Raw genomic sequence first — 21,728 nt, 5'->3', positions numbered from 1 at the left:
TGGTAACAAGTTAGCAACCAAATTTTATACTAGTTGTGGTTTCTGAACTGTCTCTTAAGGCAGCCCCATGGGGAGAACATTGCAGTAGTCCAGTCTAGGTATAACCAGGGCACAGCAACTATAATGGTACACAAGGTGTGACACAAAATATCTAGCACAGTACAAGGCCTTTCCCTGCTTAACTGTGCCATTCTGAACAGCCCAACCCAGGCATCCCCAAACTGCGGCCCTCCAGATGTTTTGGCCTACAACTCCCATGATCCCTAGCTAACAGGACCAGTGGTCAGGGAAGATGGGAATTGTAGTCCAAAACATCTGGAGGGCCGAAGTTTGGGGATGCCTGGCCCAACCCTTTTCAAATGCTTTTCTGCCTTTGCAATGGAAGTTGGCTGTCCACATTTTGTCGCACATTCTTTCCTGAACTTAAGAAAGGAAAGAATAAAAAAGGTAAAGGTAAAGGGACCTCTGACCATTAGGTCCAGTCGTGACCGACTCTGGGGTTGCAGCACTCATCTCGCGGTATTGGCTGAGGGAGCCGGCGTACAGCTTCCAGGTCATGTGGCCAGCATGACAAAGCCGCTTCTGGCGAACCAGAGCAGTGCATGGAAACGCCGTTTACCTTCCCGTCGGAGCGGTACCTATTTATCTACTTGCACTTTGATGTGCTTTCGAACTACTAGGTTGGCAGGAGCAGGGACCAAGCAACGGGAGCTCACCCCGTCGGGGGATTCGAACCGCTGTCCTTCTGATCGGCAAGCTCTAGGCCAGGCATCTCCAAACTGCGGCCCTCCAGATGTTTTGCCTACAACTCCCATGATCCCTAGCTAACAGGACCAGTGGTCGGGGAATATGGTAAACATTTGGAGGGCCAAAGTCCAAAACATCTGGAGGGCCGAAGTTTGGGGCTGCCTGCCCTAGGCTCTGTGGTTTAACCCACAGCACCACCCGCTTTCTTTCCCCAAAGAAAGCCCAGCTTTCAGCAGCAGAGACTAGTCCTGTCCCCTTTCCATTCTGTAGACTTGAGGAAAGTGCTGCTTCTGACTTTTACAAATTAAATGCTAAACGCAAGAAGCATTATTCTCTGGGGGTGAATTTTTGGGGAAAGTCCCAACACAGTTTAATCCTGCAGGTTTTTATTATCTCCTCTCTCCTCTTCTGACTGCACATCATATCTCGTCCTTGCCCTTCATTAATCTCTTTTTGTTTCCTCGTTCCCTTTCCTGTGTCTCTCTCCCCCCCCCCTTTCTCTCTCTAATATTCTATGCCATGTGCTTTGACAATGAGACTCCAAGGGCGAGCATGTGGTGGAAGAGTCTCCAAGAGATATTTAAGAAGATTGCGGAGAATGTGGAGGAAAGTTGGGGCAGGGAAGGGACTAGAGAAGGGGAAGAGATGAGTCATAAGACTGACAGGACAACTGACAGCTTAAATCAGGTGTGAGGATGTACAGGGGCTAGTGTTAGAATTAGATATATTAAATATAATTAGCTGCTTCAGTGGAGCAGTGAATTAAGAGCTCACTGCAAAAACAATCTTTCCGCGTGGTTCTTTATGAAGAGGAATGCTAAGCTCTGCTCTCGAGATTAAAAATGTGGGAATATGAAGGATAACAATTGGAAGGCAGTTTTGGAGCCACTGTGCATTATTTTCCTCCACAACAGCATTTGGGGAATTGTAGAGTTGGAAGGCATATGTAGTTGTCCCATACGGGGATCAAACCTTCAACCTTGGCATTGCCAGCACTATGCTCTAACCAGCTGAGCTATCAAGGAAGTGTTTGCTTTAGGCCAGGTGTGGGGGACCTGTGGCCCTCCATAATTTGGTGAACTCCAACCCCCTTCGGCCAGTGGTCAGGGATTGTGGAGGTTCTAGCTCAGGCATCCCCAAACTGCGGCCCTCCAGATTTTTGGCCTACAACTCCCATGATCCCTAGCTAACAGGCCCAGTGGTCAGGGAAGATGGGAATTGTAGTCCAAAACATCTGGAGGGCCGAAGTTTGGAGATGCCTGTTCTAGCTGAACAACTCCTAGAATGTTACAGGTGAGCTGCTCATGCAATAGGGGGGCTTGACATTTTTTGCTTCCTATCAGTGAAATGGCACCAGCTGTTTGGGAAAATGGGACATAGATGTGCTTGGGCATTGGGGTAGAGCAGGGGTGTCAAACTCAAATTCATTGGGGGCCGCATCAGCAGTTTGGTCACCCTCAAAGGGCCGGTTGTATCTGTAGGACTATGTGCCCACTCTTTATTATCATAAATTATTGTCACTGCATTCAATTATTACTGTTTTTTGTAATAATGTAAGTAATAACTAACATAGTCAGAATAATGGCAAGTAGATATTCAAATGTACAATTATTGTACAATTTATTGAAAAATGATTTTTGGTAACTGCACTGGGTGGTGGAGGCTCACTAGGGTTTCATGCAGGAGCTTTGCAGAGCTACTGGTACCTGGAGATGCTGGGGTCCTTCTGCATGCAGGACAGATGTTCTGCCAGTGAGCCACCACCCTTCACCAAAGGGACTGGCTGAGGTTGACTCGCTGGAGCTGCTCTCCTGGTTCCAGGGTTTAAGGGCCAGAAGTATAAAGCAGCATCCTATGTCTCTGAGGGGAGGGAGAGGGAGAGGGAGAGGGAGGGGAGGAAGGAAGGAAGGAAGGAAGGAAGGAAGGAAAGAGGGAGTGGGAGGGAGAGAGGAAGGAAGGAAAGAGGGGAGAGAAAGAAGAGTAGGAAATAAGGAAGGGAATAAAGAAGGAAAAGAAAAAGAAAGAGGGAGAGAAGACAGAGATAAAGAAGGAAGGAAGGAGAGGGAAAGAAAGAATAAGAACGAGAGAGAGGAAGAAAGAAAGGGAGGGGGAGGGTCGCCGCCTTGATTCAGCGCCAGAAAAGAGTGTGAAGGGACCCAGGGGCAAAAAGCATTTCCCGTGCAGCATGAGGCAGCGGGTGTCCGTTTTAGGAGACGTGCGTAAAGCCTCAGAGTTGCACGTTCGTGAGGCTGAGCCGCTGCTGAGCTCACGTTCATGAGGCTGAGCCGTGGCAGGAGGAGGAGGAGGCGGCGGCAAGAGGAGGAGGAGGAGGCAGCTTGCCAGATCGGTGTCCGTCAGCGCCGTACGGAGAGTCCCGAGCCTCTGGGACGCAGCAGTGCTCTGTAGCACTTTGAATCCTCCTCCTCCTCCACGCGGTGCTGCTGGGTGCTTTGTGCTTCAGCAGCAGCAGCAGCCGTTTCCAGGCGCCGAGCCGTGGCAGCAGGAGGAGGATTCAAAGTGCTACAGAGCACTGCTGCGTCGCAGAGGCTCGGGGCTCTCCATGCGGCGCTGCTGGGTGCTGACCCGGCAAGCTGCCTCCTCCTTCTCCTGCTGTGGCTCGGGGCACTCCACGCAGCGCTGCTCCGGCCGCCTTTCTACCCCCCCAGGCTCCAGCTGTTTGTTGGCGCTTTGTCAGCACGCGCTTCAGCAGCAAGGTCCCGCTGCTGGGTCCCACTGGCTGGGGCGCACGGCGGGCCACATGACGAGGTCTGGCAGGCCGGATTTGGCCCCCGGGCCTTGTGTTTGACACCCGTGGGGTAGAGGATTTGTAACTGAATCATTCTGGTCTTCCTGAGTGCTTTTTTTACCTGGAGGTACGCAATGGTACACAGTACCGCCACCTTTTTTGGAGAGGGGAAGGAGGGCGGGAGTCCTCTCGGACCCCGCCAGAGCATCACGCCTCCTTCCCAAAGCCCAGGAAGCATTTGCCCAGCTTAGGGAATGAGTCACAATGCTCTGACAGGATCCTGGAGCTCTGCTGCCCGCTTCCCAAAGCCGGGGTGGGGAGAGTGAGGCCTCTTCACCTGGGCAGCAGCTCTCCGGTAGGTGTTTGAGAGGGGAAGGGAATGTCAAGCAGCTAACCTGCCCTCACCACCCAGCTTTGGTGTCGTGCCCCTCCCACTGCCCCCCCCCCGTGTTTGTTGCTGACTACAGGCACCTTTTTCCTAGGAAAAATATCACTTGTCTTCTTGTAGCTCAGACCGTACATTGCATTTGTATTGAGGCACGGATGTTATGATCTCAAGGACATATGCCACTTTCTGCCCCCTCCACAGAGGCTGCTCACGTTCTTGTGCAAAGTGCCTACTGTGGGATGTGAAACACAGATAGCAGTCAAGTACAACATTCCTAGAGTGGACATGAAAGGTGGTGTTTGCACCAGCCAGTAGAAAACTTCCTGTTTCCTCCTGGGCTGGGACAAACTTCCTCTACATGCGACTAGAGATGGGCGTGACCTTACCTGTCTAGGTGACAAAAGGACCTGGCACAAAGCCGCCCCCCCCCGACTCCATTCCACAAAGAAGCAACAGCTCTTCAGCTAGAGATGTCCTGTTGGCTTCCAGCCCACAGATCACATGGGATAGATTCCACATGTATATACTTTTGTAACCTAAGTCTGCCTTCAGGGATCCATCTGTGACTTGAATGTGAGTAAACGTATTTTATACTTTTTACACAAGATTGTGTTGTGTCTATTCTTTTTAAGGGGAAGTAAAGGGGATTACCAGGAATCTTATATTGAGAGGCTAAAACTAGCCTGCAACAAGCTAACAGCTGTGTATTTAAAAGGAGGAATGTTAGAACTCTGCTAAGTTATAGAACTTGCTAACACAAGTTTGGAAGGATATTATTAAACAGCATATCAGGCATCCCCAAACTGCGGCCCTCCAGATGTTTTGGCCTACAACTCCCATGATCCCTAGTTAACAGGACCAGTGGACAGGGATGATAGGAATTGTAGTCCAAAACATCTGGAGGGCCGAAGTTTGGGGATGCCTGCAATATATCCTCTCCTGTCTCCCTGAACATTCCTACACCTACGTGATCCAGGATCTAAACATACATATAGCATTGATGCAGCTACAAGCATGATATTTTGAGGCAGCAACTATGCTTCTAAGATAATGTGTGAATTAGAGCCATGTTTGCATGTAAGACTAACCTAGGGTAAGCATCCCCAAACTGCGGCCTTCCAGATGTTTTGGCCTACAACTCCCATGATCCCTAACTAATAGGACCAGTGGTCAGGGAAGATGGGAATTGTAGTCCAAAACATCTGGAGGGCCGAAGTTTGGGGGTGCCTGGCCTACCTAGGGTTCCTGGGATACCATGGGTTATTGTGTATGAGCAGCATGCTTGTGCATACTGCCTGCTCGCTCCTGCTTCGCTCCTCCCCTGGTGTAATTGGGAGAAATAAACCTGGAAGCTATAATTAAGCTTTGCATACCGTTGCACCTGGACCCTGGATTGTGGCTCCCTAACGAGCCAAGAGATGTAAGCCAACAACAGACCATGGTTAAAGGCTGGCTAGCAATCCTATCTGGGTAGGAATCAACCAATCGGGGCAGCCCAGCAAAAGTTAAAGCAGTGAGTAGATAGGATGGAGGAAGTGATGCAGTTTGCAGACGAAAAAGATTCCTTCAGTAGCACCTTAAAGACCAACTAAGTTTTTATTTTGGTATGAGCTTTCGTGTGCATGCACACTTCTTCAGATACACTTGAAACAGAAGTGTCAGACCCTTATGTATATACAGAGGGTGGGGGGGTGGGAATGGGTGATGGGCTGATGGGAGTGGTAAACCTGTAGATGGCTGTTAACGACTGCTGATGACTGCAATTGGTCCTGCGGGGGAAAGCAAGGGCTGAGGCGCTAAAGAAAGCTAGATCATGCATAATGAGATAAGAATCCAATGTCTTTGTTCATCCCAGGTGCTCCGGCTCCATGGTTTTAAGCTTGGTAATGAGTTCCAATTCAGCAACTTCTCTTTCCAGTCTGTTCCTGAAAATTTTCTGTAATAAAACAGCTGCTTTGAGATCTTGTATAGAATGTCCTGGGAGATTGAAGTGTTCTCCTACTGGTTTCTCTGTCTTGTGGTTCCTGATGTCAGATTTATGTCCATTTATCCTTTGGCGTAGGGTTTGGCCTGTTTGTAGACTGATATGGGAAAAATGAAAGGCAAGTTGGCAGGAGGTGGTGGGGAGGAATACAAAGAACCTGCTACAGGGTGCTGTGGGGTAACTGAAGACAGCAGTGCAGATTGGTGCTGTTGCCAAGGGAAATATCTATGGGGAATGTGGGGGGGGGCAGGAACCAGTGCTACATTACGCTGCTTAGTTGTGCTGGAATGTGGGGTTTCTCTTGTAAAATCTCAGGGGACAGACTTAGTGGGGCTGATCTGGAGTGAAATCTGTGGGAATAAATTGCTTATGCTAGCCAAGGTGTGAAGTTTTGCACCTTTGCTACATGGCGTGAACATAAGATGCCTGTAAATTATGGATGCTGACTTATGGTATTGTCCAATACATAGAAAGCAGCCGCCATGCTCACAATTTATTTCCTGTCCTTGGTGATAACCCAGGCACCCCAAAACCTGGCCCTCCAGATGTCTTGGGACTACAGTTCCCATCATCCCTGACCACTGGTGGGAGTTGTAGTCCCAAAACATCTGGAGGGCCAAGTTTAGGAATGCCTGTGATAACCCATAATTCCATCTTGGCTGCCTTTTGGCCCCTGCTAACTGGGGAATGAAAGAACTTCTGGATGATTGGAGAAATCCTATTTTGGCCTATGTTGCATGGTCTTTATTATTAGCCTAAGTCTTTTTGTAAATGCGTGCTCACGTTTAGAAGTGCCTAGAACAAAGACCTTAAAAGGATTGTATTGTACTAGGCTTTATGAATAGCTTAAAATCAACCCACCACTTTCAAGTCTTATTTCCAGCCGGGAGCTATCAAATCCCAAATTGCGCCTGCAATCAAAGTCAAATCGGCAGGCTTTTTTTGCTGAGCTTTGCCAAGTATGCAAGGCTGCTCAATGGTATGGAAAGCAAGCCAGGCACCCACATTTCACCTGAAGTTTCTTGGGTCACTCTATGCAAAGGGGAGTATGCTTAGTGTGTTGTCTGAATCCAGGGTCGTGGTTCACGTCTCCCTATCGTTCTGCCCGGACACTGAGGTCCAGCGCCGAGGGCCTTCTGGCAGTTCCCTCACTGTGAAAACCAAAGCTACAGGGAACCAGGCAGAGGGCCTTCTTGGTAGTGGCGCCCACCCTGTGGAACACCCTCCCATCAGATGTCAAAGAGGGCAGCTCTGTTCAGGGAAGTTTTTAATGTGTGATATTTTAATGTATTTTAATTTTTTGATGGAAGCTGCCCAGAGTGGCTGGGGAAACCCAGCCAGATGGGCGGGCGGGGTACAAATAATAAATTATTATTGTAAGGGTGTTGTTGTCGCTACTCTTGAGTAACAACATCCGAGTCTGCTCTGTCTTTAAGAGTTTTATTGTGCATAGTATTTACAGTGCAGATAGCCCAAAAACATGACCTCTCAGTCACTTGCAGAATCTGGGAGTGGACGTTTCCGGCTACGGGACCAGCATGAGAGTTTGGGCACCCTGAAACGCCTCCTTGGTGGTGCGTCTTAACTCGGGCGCCGGAAGGGGCTGCCTGCTCCCCTCCACCTCTTGGTCCTGGCGGCACAGGGGCTCTCCCACCTCGCTGAGCCCTGACACCTCCGTCTCCCTCACTTCCTGATTCCCCTCACCTGACCCACTGCTGCTGCTCTCACTGGGCGAAGTGCTGGTTAGCAAGAGGGGAGGAGGCTCCCTGTAGGAAGGCCCCCTGACAATTATTATTATTATTATTATTATTATTATTATTATTATTATTATTATTATTACAACCTGCAAACACAGAACAAACCATGTGTACAGTTAGTGGTTAGGGAGCCAAGATCTTAACCACATCCTGGCTTCAGACACACTAACCCAAACTTTAGCATAGTTGCTGCGCTGACCTAAAAAGTCTGGGGAGGAGTAAAATGGCTACAGTCTTCTTGGGAGTCAGTGAGTTTGAACTAAACCATGGTTTGTCTCAGTTTGACATGTTCCTGGGCCTTCATTTTTTAAATAAATAAATAAATAAATAAATATGCAAAGCATCTATATCCTGCTTGTCCAAAATATTCAGGGCAGTTAACAAAAAAGCAGAAATACAATTTTGTTGTTTAGTCGTTTAGTCGTGTCCGACTCTTCGTGACCCCATGGACCAGAGCACGCCAGGCACTCCTGTCTTCCACTGCCTCCCACAGTTTGGTCAAACTCATGTTCGTAGCTTCGAGAACACTATTCAACCATCTCGTCCTCTGTCGTCCCCTTCTCCTTGTGCTTTCCCAACATCAGGGTCTTTTCCAGGGAGTCTTCTCTTCTCATGAGGTGGCCAAAGTATTGGAGCCTCAGCTTCACGATCTGTCCTTCCAGTGAGCGCTCAGGGCTGATTTCCTTAAGAATGGATAGGTTTGATCTTCTTGCAGTCCATGGGACTCTCAAGAGTCTCCTCCAGCACCATAATTCAAAAGCATCAATTCTTCGACAATCAGCCTTCTTTATGGTCCAGCTCTCACTTCCATACATCACTACTGGGAAAACCATAGCTTTAACTATACGGACCTTTGTAGGCAAGGTGATGTCTCTGCTTTTTAAGATGCTGTCTAGGTTTGTCATTGCTTTTCTCCCAAGAAGCAGGCGTCTTTTAATTTCGTGACTGCTGTCACCATCTGCAGTGATCAAGGAGCCCAAGAAAGTAAAATCTCTCACTGCCTCCATTTCTTCCCCTTCTATTTGCCAGGAGGTGATGGGACCAGTGGCCATGATCTTGGTTTTTTTGATGTTGAGCTTCAGACCATATTTTGCGCTCTCCTCTTTCACCCTCATTAAAAGGTTCTTTAATTCCTCCTCACTTTCTGCCATCAAGGTTGTGTCATCTGCATATCTGAGGTTGTTGATATTTCTAGAAGGATTAAACTGAATTAAACTGGGGTGGTTATTCCTCAAGGTTGCCACTAGGTGGAAATGTTATTTCACTTTTGTTTAAATGGTGCTTACCGAGCACTAAGAAGGTTGGCAGTAGGAGAAGATTGCTGTATGTTGCAGAAGTGTGGGCTTGCCCAGGCTTGCCCTATAGCACTGCTCCATAGTCGGTGATTGACAAGCCATATCATGCCTGTCAAACCTCACCCACTGTTGCCCCTCCTCCTTCATGTTGATTATTTATATAGTACTGTGCAGTTTATATTCCTAATTTTCAGAGCAGCAGATGCAGAGCAAGTTTCTGCACTTGGGAGATCACCAAACTAATTTTGAGGTGCGGCAGCTGCCCTCCTCCACGCCCGAATCCTGCCTCTTAGGTTTCCCCATCATCCTGCACATATCATAGACCACTGGGCTGGAGTGGTAGCAGCCACTATGAGCAGCAAGATTAAAGGTTTGACCACGATTAACTGCCTCATAGACTTAAATTAAACATTAGGAATGACTGGCAATGAATCCATAAAGTAATCCATTTTAACAGCAATTCCCTTTTTTAAAACAGAGCTATGGTCCATGGGGTCACAAAGAGTCGGACACGACTAAACGACTAGACAACAACAAAGGTTGTATTAGGGACGCGGGTGGCGCTGTGGTCTAAACCACTGAGCCCTAGGGCTTGCCAATCGGAAGGTCGGCAGTTCAAATCCCCGCAACAGGGTGAGCTCCCATTGCTCGGTCCCAGCTCCTGCCAACCTAGCAGTTCTAAAGCACGTCAAAGTGCAAGTAGATAAATAGGTACCGCTCCAGCGCAGGGGCGTAGAAAGGGGGGCGGGGGGGCGGTTCGCCCCAGGTGCCATCATGGAGGGTGTGTGTGACAAATTATCAAGGAACAACTACTGCCCTACTAGGGCGGCTCGTAAAAACTTTTTTTTAAAAAAAATGCCTGCTCCAAAGGTCTTATCTTTCTACACTAGGGATTATATAGCTATATATAAAATTTCATGCATAACAGTTAATATCTTGACCCTCCTCCATGAAAATAGCGGTTTACATGGCCCTTTTCCTATGCCAGGAAGGCTGACATTTCAATTCAGTAGAGCACTTACTGGTCCCAACCCTAACCCTGCAGAAAGCCGTCTAATTAGACTTTGGTTTGATTTTTGACATGTTTTAAGGAGGTAATTTAATTATTGTTTGATTTCATACCAATGCTTTGTATCTAATGTTAGCCGTCCTGAGCCCGACTTCAGCCGGGGAGGGCAGGATATGAATAAAAGTTTACTATTATTATTATTTATTATTCTTCCTTTGTAAGAAAATAACGTAAAACCATTTTTTCAGGCAAAGTAAAATCAGTGTGTGTGTGTGGGGGGGGGGTGGCAAGAAATTTTCCTCACCGGGTACCACCTGAGCTTCCTACGCTTCTGTTCCAGTGGGAAGGTAAACGGCGTTTCTGTGCGCTGCTCTGGTTTCGCCAGAAGCGGCTTAGTCGTGCTGGCCACATGTCTGTGGACAAACCTCGGCTCCCTCGGCCAGTAAAGCGAGAAGAGCGCTGCAATTCCAGAGTTGTTCGCAACTGGACTTAATTGTCAGGGGTCCTTTACCTTTACCTTTTAAGGTTGTATTGTCTACAATGCCCAGTGAGTACATTGCTGGACTTGGACAAAGGAGATGCAAACTGAATTCCCAGCTCTGCTGTGGCATCTTCAGGTAGCCTTTGACAAACCACCATTTCACAGAATCATAGAATTGGAAGGGACCCTGTGGGTCATCTAGTCCAACCCCCTCCAGTGCAGGAATATGTAGGTGGCCCATATTTCTCAGCCTTTGTTCCTCATTGGCAAAATAAAAGGAATAACAGCAGTGTACCCCATGTTGGGTGAAATATTCCTGCCTTGCAGCGGGTTGGACTAGATGACCCGCAGGGTCCTTTCCAACTCTACAATTCTATTATTATTTGACTATTCATGTGAGGATGAGAGAGGCAGCGAGATGCCAGCTGCCCCAAGTAGGCAAGAATGAGACTTCACTTGTTGTCTGTACAAACGTAACTTGGATGTTTCCTAGACCTGGGCCCTCATATTTCTCTTTCTAGGCAATTCTTTCCTGTGGCTATGCTTTTTAGTTTATCTAAGCTGGCATTTATTTCCCTTTTCACCCTGCCCTTTGATCACCCAAGACTCCTAGGGCAGCCCACAGTTATAACAAATGCTACAACAAGAAGAATTTGCACGTGTTTTTTTTAAACTATCTGTTTGAAAAACAGCATTATAGCTGCACAATTAAAAGTCCACTAGAGTGCCTTAAATTGGCACATTTTAAAGATATATTTAGAAAGATATATTTTGAAAACTGAACAGAGTAATGACTATAATTATTGCATATATCATATACAGGTATATAAATTGAATTTCTCTATTTTCTGTTTTTTGTTTGCCTACTTTACTATTTGAAACTGAACTTTATATTAAAACGAGAGAGAGAGAGAGAGAAAGCCAGGAACCACAGATAACTCTGTTCCTTGTTGACAGCAAGCCAGCCTCTGATGCCAGCTTGGGATAAATGTGTGGAAAATTAGAAATGATTTAAAAAAGATTACTGTAAAACTTTAAAACTTGGATGTTCAGACTTAGTGGCAGAAATTTTCAGCGGGCCACCAGGGAATCAGCTGAGAGACCATCAACATGGAATAAAACATCCCCTACCACTCTTTGGAAACTATTTGGATCCATTAAGTCAGGCATCCCCAAACTGCGGCCCTCCAGATGTTTCGGCCTACAACTCCCATGATCCCTAGCTAACAGGAGCAGTGGTCAGGGATGATGGGAATTGTAGTCCAAAACATCTGGAGGGCCGAAGTCTGGGGATGCCTGCATTAAGTGGTCCCACCTCCTTGGTGGGTCTCAGAGTAGGGTCACAGAGAAGTCTAGTTGCACCAGCAAGTGATCCGACCATGGCACTTCTTTTGTTTCACTTTTACTTAATGTCAGATCACCCACGTCCAGAGAACTGAACACCAGGTCTAAGGTATGTTCGCGGCTATGGGTTGGGCCAAACTTATTCAGGGACAGCCCTATGGAGGCCATGCTTTCCATGAATTCCCGAGCAGCCCCTTGTAAGGTCGTGTCGGCATGGATGTTGAAATCCCCTGGGACAACCATACTAGGTGTCTCCAGGAGAACATCTGCCACGACCTGAAGCAGCTCAGGCAGGGAATCCTTGGTGCAGCGGGGAGGTCGGTACACCAATACGAATCCTGTACTGCCCCTATTGCCCAACTTCCAGAGCATGCACACAGAAAACTGGGTCTCCCCAATAGGACGTCTGGTGCAAGCTAATGACGTCCTAAAAATCACTGCACGCCCCCCTCCCTGCCCATATGACCTGGGTTACTGTGCGTAAGAGAAACCTGGTGGACCAGCAGCGGCAAGGACAGGCCCACCCGCCTCGTCCGACCAAGTCTCTTGTTACACATGCCAGGCCAATTCCCTCCATTCACAATCAAGTCATGGATAGCAGCAGTCTTGTGAATCATTGACCTGGTATTCAGGGCAGTCTCGAGCAGGTCGGCCGCCCTGGCGCTGAGGGGCGGAGATTGCTCCAGCACCCCCGCCCTCACAGGGCGCAGCATGGTTTCCGCACGGCTTTGCCGCGCGGCGCCCTGCCTACCGGCCCAGCGCCCTGGCTCACTGCGCCACCGGGGGTCTACCTAGAGCCGGCCCTGCTGGTATTCCACAGCAGCACCTTCAGGTCCTGTGGGTCTCCCTTGTTGATTCTAGCATCCTTCCAGTAAGGACCAGACCCTGAGGCAGTGATAGTCTTCAAACGACGACCAAACCTGCCTTCTTGGTAATGACACGATCTGGTCCTAGCGTATCTCCTCTTCCTGTCCGTGATCACTGAGATTGGGTGTCCCAATGCATAACACCCCCCCCCCCATAGAACCTGCCCCAGCCATCCTATTGGCTAGGGCCCACTTCTGGGGCAGCCCTGAACCTATCCCTTTAAAAGACGTTTTCTTCTGGCAACAATGAAACAAAAGAACCCACAAAAACCACAAAACGCAATTGACAGTTGCAGCCAGATTAAAATAGCCCCCACCCCCATTAAAAGCATTGAAAACAACCCCAACCTAACTAAAACCAAACAAGATAATATTTGAAACCAAACAGATTAAAAGGTGCTTTAAAACGTTTATAAAACACATTAGACACTTGGAGCAGTGAAAAGATATCAGAACCGCCCCGCCCCACCCCTCCAACCAGCAATGTCCCAAGAGTTTGGTCCAGTGAGTAAGGCCCTGCCCCTTAGGCCAGTGGTTTTCAACCAGTGTGCCAAGGCACTCTGGGGTGCCTTGAATGATGGCATGGGGTGCCGCAGAAAACACTGGGTTCTGTTCCTCTTTCCTCCCCTCCATTCTCTGGTGCCTTCTCACATCTCTGCCTCCAAAAGGCTTGTGCAGAGCTATTTGTTGCAGCAGCCCTGGCTATAAGCGCCACAGGCAAATGGTGCCTCTGGGGCTGGCCAGGGGGTGCTGGTTGCTAGGAGCTGAGGCGGCCGCGGAGTAAGAAAGCAAGTGGGTGAGGGAGCCCAGCCAGCCAGTCCACTAGCTCTTGCTGTTGGGAAGGGACATACAAGCCCCAGGCCCCTATGGGGAAGTGTGAGGAGGCACCTCTCTTTGGGGTGGTGGTGGTTGAGGTGGAGGAGAAGCTCAGAGACCAGGGGCAGGCGCAGTAGCTGCCCAGAAAGAGAGGAGCCTGAGGGAACACTCCACCAGGGTGGGTGTTCGAAAAAGGATGGGAGGCTGCCGGCTCTGCAGCCAAGGGGTGACATAACTGGGTTCCGGAGCCCCATGGGGTGCCGCAGAAAGAATGCAGTTGGTCAAGGGAGCCGTGGACTCAAAACGGTTGAAAACCTCTGCCTTAGGCTATCTGGTGACAGCCTTGCAAGGAAGCAGGTAAAGGCCTTTCAAGAATGTACCAGTAGGTAAAGTCCTTGCAAGGACGCAGGCCTGCCAGTCCTCACCACAGACATGTGGTACGTAAGCAAAAAAGGCAAAGCAAGATGAAGAAACAGGTAGGTAGCCGTGTTGGTCTGAGTCGAAGCAAAATAAAAAAAATCCTTCAGTAGCACCTTAAAGACCAACTAAGTTTTTATTTTGGTATGAGCTTTCGTGTGCATGCACACTTCATGCACACGAAAGCTCATACCAAAATAAAAACTTAGTTGGTCTTTAAATGAAAATGCTGGACTTTATGGAATTGGCAGAACTGACAGGAAGACTTCGGGATCAAGCAAGTGACAAAGTTGAAAAAGAATGGAGGAGGTTTAAAATATATGTAGGGAATTATTTTTAAAAAAGAAGAAGTTTGAATATCCAGGGAAATAAAGAAGTAAAGGCAATAGGGATAAAAAGAGGAGTTTAAAATGCAGGAAATTTGGTATATGGTAGAAAGATGAGTACAAGAAAAATTAAAAGGATTATATGATGAAAGTAAAAAAGATGAAATAGAAACTGCTACAGATGTATTTAAAAAGGAAAATCAGATAGAGGGGAAGTGGGGAAGCCAAAAAGACAATGAGTATAAAAAAAACTGATTGAAGTTGATATGTTTTGTTTTGTTTGTATTGATGTATTTCTGTATTTTTGTGTTTTTTGCAATTTTGTGTTTTAAAAAAATGCTTAATAAAAAATATCTTAAAAAAAAAAACTTAGTTGGTCTTTAAGGTGCTACTGAAGGATTTTTTTTTTATTTTGCTTCAAGATGAAGAAAGTGAAGAGAAACCAACCAAATGAGGCCTAAGGTTCAAGAGCAGCTTATATTGACTCATCTGCATATGGCGTTTTTATACTCCACCCTTTAGCCAAAACGGCCCTCGGAGCAGCTTTCCAAAAACCAGTAACCGTAAGGCCTGGCCATAAGTGACCCCTCCGCAGCTCTCGCCTCGAAACATTGGCGACTTGCTGAGTGCACAGTCGCTCCTTCCGATTCAGTTGATCTGCCGCTTTTTGCTCCTTCAGAACGAAGAAATGGCTCGCCAGCTGGTGGAGCTGGGCTTCCGAGGAAGCGGGGAAGTGCTGAAGAGGGAAGATTTCATAGCTAGGAAATTGGCCGCCGAGGCTTCGAGACTCTCAGAAAGACAGCAGCAAAAGTAAGTGTGTGTTTGTGTGTAAAATGAACCGTATCTCAAGTTCAGGAAAATGGAAGTAAGAGAGGATTCGGTGTAAGTTTTAAAGCCCAACCTCAAACCCTCCAAGTGTCCCTATCTTCCAGGGACAGTCCCGGATTTACAGACGCCGTTCCGGTTTCTGATTTGATCCCTGAATATCCCGATTTTCCCTTAGGACGCCCCTATTTTCAGCGGAGAAACATTGGAGGAGGGTATGGAGTTATGCGACTTAGCCAAGGAGCTAAGTAGCTATGCAACCTTTAGAAGACATCTGAAGGGAAGCTTTTTCATGTTTTGTTTTGTTTTTATATATGTTGGAAGCTGTCCAGAGTGACTGGGGCAACCCAGTCAAATGGGCAAGGTATGATGATAATAATAATAATAATAATAATAATAATAATAATAATAATAATAAATTGAATAGGACATCACTATTTTTATCGGATAAATGCTGGAGGGCTGTATAAAACCTGTATAAAACCAGTATGAAAATATATTGGAAATGTCATCTAGGCCTTGGGTAAGATGTTGAATAAAGCCAAATCCAAACCTGCTTAGGCCACTCATTCCAAACTGTGTTGCAGCAAAACCATTTACAGTGGAACCTCGGTTTACGAACACCTCGGTTTACGAATTTTCGGTTTCAGTTTTCGCCACGGACCCATCTGGAACGGATTAATTCACTTTCCATTACTTTCAGTGGGAAAGTTCGCTTCAGTTTATGAATGCTTCAGTTTATGAACAGATTTCCGGAACCAATTACACCCATGCTTTGGGTTAAGTACGCTTCAGGTTGAGTACTCCACGGACCATCTGGAACAGATTAATCCACTTTCCATTACTTTCAATGGGAAAGTTCTCTTCAGTTTATGAATGCTTCAGTTTATGAACAGACTTCCGGAACCAATTGTCTTCATAAACTGAGGTACCACTGTATTTCCATTTCTGTCCCCAGACTGGTGACTGGGAGCAGCCGCCGAGACCACATAACACCGGTCTTGAAAGACCTGCATTGGCTCCCAGTACGTTTCTGAGCACAGTTCAAAGTGTTGGTGCTGACCTTTAAAGCCCTAAATGGCCTCGGTCCAGTATACCTGAAGGAGCGTCTCCACCTCCATCGCTCTGCCCGGACACTGAGGTCCAGTGCCGAGGGCCTTCTGGCGGTTCCCTCACTGCAAGAAGCCAAGTTACAGGGAACCAGGCAGAGGGCCTTCTCGGTAGTGGCACCCGCCCTTTGGAACGCCCTCCCACCAGATGTCAAAAAGAAAAATAACTACCAGACTTTTAGAGGACATCTGAAGGCAGCCCTGTTTAGGGAGTCTTTTAATGTTTAATTGGTTATTTTATTTTATTTTTCTGTTGGAAGCAGCCCAGAGTAGCTGGGGAAACCCCGCCAGATGGGCGGGGTATAAATAATAAATTATTATATATATATATTTCTTAAGACACACCAACAGCCAAAGGCCCCACTGGAGGAAGCTGCCCACTGCAGCTCTCCATGATTCATTGCTCTGTGTGCAGGTTCAGTCCCCGGCCTCCCCAGGCAGGCCTGGGAGAGACTCCTTGCCTGAACCCCGGGAGAGCCACTGCCAGTCAGTGTAGGCAATATCGAGATAGAGGGATGCATCATCTCACTTGGTCCATGGCAGCTTCCTGTGTTCCTGCAAGTCAGAGGTGGGAAACTCTGCTGCACTTTTCCATTTGGTGCAATTGCACCTTCAGTAATTCTCTGTTCCCTTTAGCCACCTGGGGTGCATTATTAGCAGAGGGCCACAGGCAGCCCATTTTATTCCCCCGCCCCACCCCACCCCATATACTGGGCTTGTGTGCCGAGGCACCAAGAGGACCCCCCCCCAATAACTCACACAGACACCATAATTTTTGTTAGGGTTTTTGGCATTAAAATTTGCCCACAACTTTTTTTTATTAAAATACAATCAAAATGTGAGTAGTTGCTTAGTCATTGGTTCCCAGCCATCTGTCTCCCGCCTGGGACAGATCTGACTCCCTCTAGCCTAGTAGGGGAGTCAGTAAGTAAGCACCCCCTGAGAGAGGACGGGGCAGGGGGCACAAGCCCTTCTTTGTCCTCTCCCCAGATGCTCCCCGAGGCTCATGCGCGGTCCTGACCCCTAGCGGGGATAAACAGACAAACATGTGGAGCCCCAGGATTCCTTTAACGGAATACTTCTATATGGCAGCAGCAATCACATGAGGGTCAGGCCCAGCCAAAATCCGTACCCCTCGACCAATTTATTTGAACCAATGACTAACCGCAACCTTACAAGTTGTGACTAATTGCAGCATGGTAGGCAAAAACCACCTGACAACAGCCAATCAGCCAAGTGGCAAAATTCCTACCAGGCCCCTGAATACAGGGGACCCCTAGACAGGCACTGCAAGGTCAAAGCAAAGGGGCCTAAAGAAAGCGGAGGGTGGGTGGGAGATTCGAAGCGAGCAGCAAAGAGGTGGCACAAACTGCTCCTTCGGTTTAAACAATGCAAGGGCTGTCAATCAACAAATTGAAACAAGCAAAAAATCCCCAGCAACAATCAACCCTCCAATCAAAGCCAAAGATCATCCAAACAGACCCACCCCCAAAGCCCTGGGTCGTCTTGTTAGCTCTGCCGCAACCCATGCTCTCTCCTATGGAGAGAACCTGCTTTGCGCTACACCCACCCCATGCATTTGAAACACACTTACTCCCAAAGAATTCTGGGAGCTGTAGTTTACCCCCACAAAGTATTAGTTCTCAACACCTTTAGCAAACTACAGTTCCCAGGATTCTTTGGGGGAAAGGTGTCCTTGAAATGTACGCGTTGGATGCAGCCATAGCTACCAAGTGGCTCCAATGATTTTGAGCACTTGATGCCCTTTTCCAGCTAACTGCCTAGCCAGTTCCTCAGCCCTATGGTGAAGGTTTTAGGCTTTTTCTCTCTTCCAGTTTTTTGGGGGTTTTTGCTGCAAGACTCTTAGTTTGCTTGGACAGCTGTCAAGCATGTGCTGTCACGTTAGCTGTCAAACTGAAGCATGTGCCAGAGCCAAACATTTTCACTTCTTTTGGTCCATATATTTGCATAATTGGTAATTGACCTCTGCCTTTTGCATACTTTTGGGAGAACACAGGAATAAATGCTTGAAACCATGACCGCCAAAGCATTGCTCTTAAATTTCAGCTAACAATTTAAGGAGCATTCTTTTAGGTATTAGAATTGGGTTGTTTTTTTCCTAAAGGAATTTGTGTCATTTGGGCAATTCCCGGGCTTTGGGTTCCATGTCTCCTTATTCTGTATTCACAATTTGCCTCCCATATGTGTTAATATAGCACTTGTTCAGAGAGCAGTTGTGGAATTCAGATATATGGACTGAATTAACATGATTTTTAAGTATTCATATTTTCCTCCAACGTTGCAGTTCCTATTCATGCAATATGCAGCTACTCTGAGTGACCTCTAATATACTTGCTTTCTTTCTGTTTTTATTTTTATTTTTTAACAACAATTTGAGCTCAGTTCTCAATCCTGCACATTCCTGGATTCTCTAATCTGAGATGAATGGGTTTGTGAAGTATAGATACAGTTTACGAGGTGGTTTACTAACCAGTGAGCTCATATAGGCGGCGGCAACAGCCTCCCCCCCCCCCAAAAAAAGCAGGAAAGGAGATGAAATCTGCTTGGGGTAAGCAAGTCAGAGTCAAAACATTATGTGGATGCGGCCTTTCCTTATTTCTAATCAAACTGGGTACAAAGAATGAGGAGATAACCTTAGACAGGGCCTACAGTTAGGAAAGCATATCACTTGCGAATGGATTTCATATAGCTGAGCCAAAATAAGCTGACTAATCTTTAGTTGCAGGTCTCTGGTTTTTGTTTTTGTTTTAATGCCAGAAATGTACCTTTTTACTTTTTGTTGCACACATGGGAGGCAGTTCATAACTGCAGCCTCCCAGTTATCTAAACCTTGTAATATTATTTTGCTTTTATTGAAAACAAAAATGACAAAGAAAAACTAACAATAAAGTTATTTGGGGATTTTATCACGTCTTCATGTATTGTGCTAGCTAATGAAAACATTATTAAAACGGTTGTAGCTGTGCGCAATCTCCACCAAGCCTTGCAGAAAGGGTTTTGCAGTGTTGTCTAAAAATGCATAGCGTACTTTTCCGGGTATAAGACTACAGTGGTACCTCGACTTAACGAACGACTCGACAACCGAATTTTTCGACTTATGAATGGGGGTAATGGCTGCACGCTTACGAATGTCTCGACATCCGAAAGAAAATTGTGGTGGTTTTAGATAGGGGTTTTTTGACTTACGAATTTTTAGATAGGGTTGCTTCGACTTAGGAATTTTTCCGTTTCCAATACATTCCTATGGGAAATCACGTTTCCAATGGCGTTTTTCGACTTACAAATTTTTCAACTTATGAAGATGCCTTCGGAAGGGATTAAATTCGTAAGTCGAGGCACCACTGTATGTTTTTTCCTTTAAAAATCATGCTAAAAAGTGGGGGCCGTCTTATACATAGGGTGCACATTTGATTGGTTGCTGCCAATTGGTTAGTGCATAGGGTGGACGTTTGATTGGTTGCTGCTGTGGCTGTCAGTGGCTATTGGTTGCTGCATCAATGGGTGGTGTTGATTGGCTTACACTGCGGCAGTTGGGTGGGCAATAGACAGCTTCTGCTGGCGATGGGACAGACGGGAGGCGGATTTTGCGGCACGTGCGGGAGAGCGATTTTCCGCAATCCCCCCCCCCAAACAAAAGCTCAACAACCCCAAGTAGGGGGCTTCTTATACATGGAAAAGTACGGTAATTTTACCTACTTGAATAACTATGAAATGCAATTGTGTGTTCTGACTAGCAGTGGCCCGTTTTAACCTGTTTTAATTGAGAATTAAAATTTGTCCTTCCTCCCGTGAGATAAGAGAGAGTTTTCCCTTTCCAAGGGGGTAGTCTTGTTTATAGGATGTTTTGGCTTAAATAAAAGCCCTTCTCTTGAAGACGCCACCAGCTTGTGCCTTGTTTGCTAGATCTCATGTTGCACAGGGAACCAGCAGAAAACCAGGATTTTGTTCTCTGCCCTTCCAGTTGGTTTACACGGTTCTCTTTCGGGGCTGATGGCCCCAATGCTTCAGGGGTGCAAGAAAGGGCCCAAGGAAGAGATCAGCAGAACAAAAAAGCAAATGGTTGGAAACATCTGGGCCTTGGCGTGGGTAAATGCTAAGGGTAGAACATTTTTGTGTGACAGAAGTTAATCAGACATTTTTTTCTGGTGGGTTAAAAATTAAAAAAAAGCAAAACACATGAGATCCGTTGCTGGTTCTTCCTGTCACAGGACTCGTGAATCAGCTGCTTATGTCAACATTCTTGCATCTTTCTACATGCCTGGAGAACACCTGGATATTTGTGTTGCCGTTTTCAGGAACCGTGGATCTCTGTGCAGTTGCCAAGCTGCTTTGCGTAGGAAGGTTTCGTTCTAAAGGCAAAGATGTGGACAAACATTTCTGATTCAACTGGTGATTGATCCTGTGCCAGTGGGTTGCCCAGGAGAGGATTATTCCCAAGCTCCTTGTGCAAGTGGCTGGAGAACAGAGCCACTGAGCTCCTACAAACCGGTGCCTTTCCCCTGTGGCTCAGTAGGCCTACATACATCTGTCTGCACATGCCAAGTCAGCCTCAAGATTTTGTCTCTCTCTTTCCACGTACCACTGTGCCAGCACAATTCCCTAACCCAAAAGTCACGACTGCACTGCATATCTGGAATTGGGGGGGGGGGGAGACATCCGCATTTGGAACTGTTGTTTCCAAGGGCTCATGAGTGCTCACCTGTCTCACCTTTTAGAAAATAAGTTCAAGCAATTGTTAATTAGACCTACTTGCCAGGAACCAGGGTGGATAAAAAAAAATCAATGATTATTATTTTTTAAATCAGATTTTTTTTATTAAATCAGATTTTTAAAAATTTAAATTGGATTTTTAAAATAAAATGCTTTGGGAGGAAAAATCTTTCTAAAGATACAGTTTTCTATTTAAGTTACAAAGGTTATTCATCAGGAAATAAGGATTTGTTTTAAGTTTTTTATGTGTGCTAAAACTCAGTCTAAGTTGTTTTTTTTTTAATCGTTTAACCATATCAGTTAACAAACATGGATACATATGCTATAGTGTTGTTGTTTTAGTTAAATAAATTGTTCATTTTTTTCCTTTCACTTTTTTTAAAAAAATTCTTTCAAATTTTTTGTAACATATAAACATAATTATAAACACAATACACATAATAAACACAATACACATATAAGCACAACACAATACAAAATACAATATTATAAACATACAAAATAAAAAATAAAAACAAAAATCTCTAGAACATTTCATTATTATCTTCCTAATCATTTTAATGTGACTTCCTTGAATCCCTCCCACCTGTGCTTCATATTAATTCCATCTTTAGCAACTTCTATATTAACACTTTATACCATTTTATATTTTATTCATTCTTCCCATAGTTTCTATATTTTATCTTTTATAATCATCACATCATATTGTATTTCTCATTTATGATAATTTCTAAATCTACAACCTATACTACTTCCAAATCTATCTCAAATACTCAAATATTACAATACAGCATTTCTTTAAATAATCTTTAAATTTCTTCCAATCGTCTTCCACCACCTCTTCTCTCTGGTTGCGGATTCTCCTGGTCAGTTCAGCCAATTCCATG

General features: G+C 46.1%; 1 protein-coding gene across 2 annotated transcripts in view; it reads left to right on the top strand.

Moving 5' to 3' along the window:
• CFAP299 (cilia and flagella associated protein 299) overlaps window positions 1-21,728 on the top strand; it is a 334,005-nt gene that overhangs the window by 1,405 nt on the left and 310,872 nt on the right. For both annotated transcript variants that reach the window (XM_088660604.1, XM_060278392.2), the window contains exon 2: window positions 14,856-14,986. In XM_088660604.1, coding sequence (XP_088516730.1) covers window positions 14,856-14,986 — 131 coding nt within the window. The remainder of the gene's footprint in view (window positions 1-14,855; window positions 14,987-21,728) is intronic.

This window comes from Zootoca vivipara, chromosome Z1 (assembly GCF_965207765.1).
Source record: "Zootoca vivipara chromosome Z1, rZooViv2.hap1.1, whole genome shotgun sequence".
NCBI classification, from domain to species: Eukaryota; Metazoa; Chordata; class Lepidosauria; order Squamata; family Lacertidae; genus Zootoca; species Zootoca vivipara.
The sequence above is the reverse complement of the archived record's forward strand: the minus strand, read 5'-3'. Positions and strand labels throughout refer to the sequence as shown.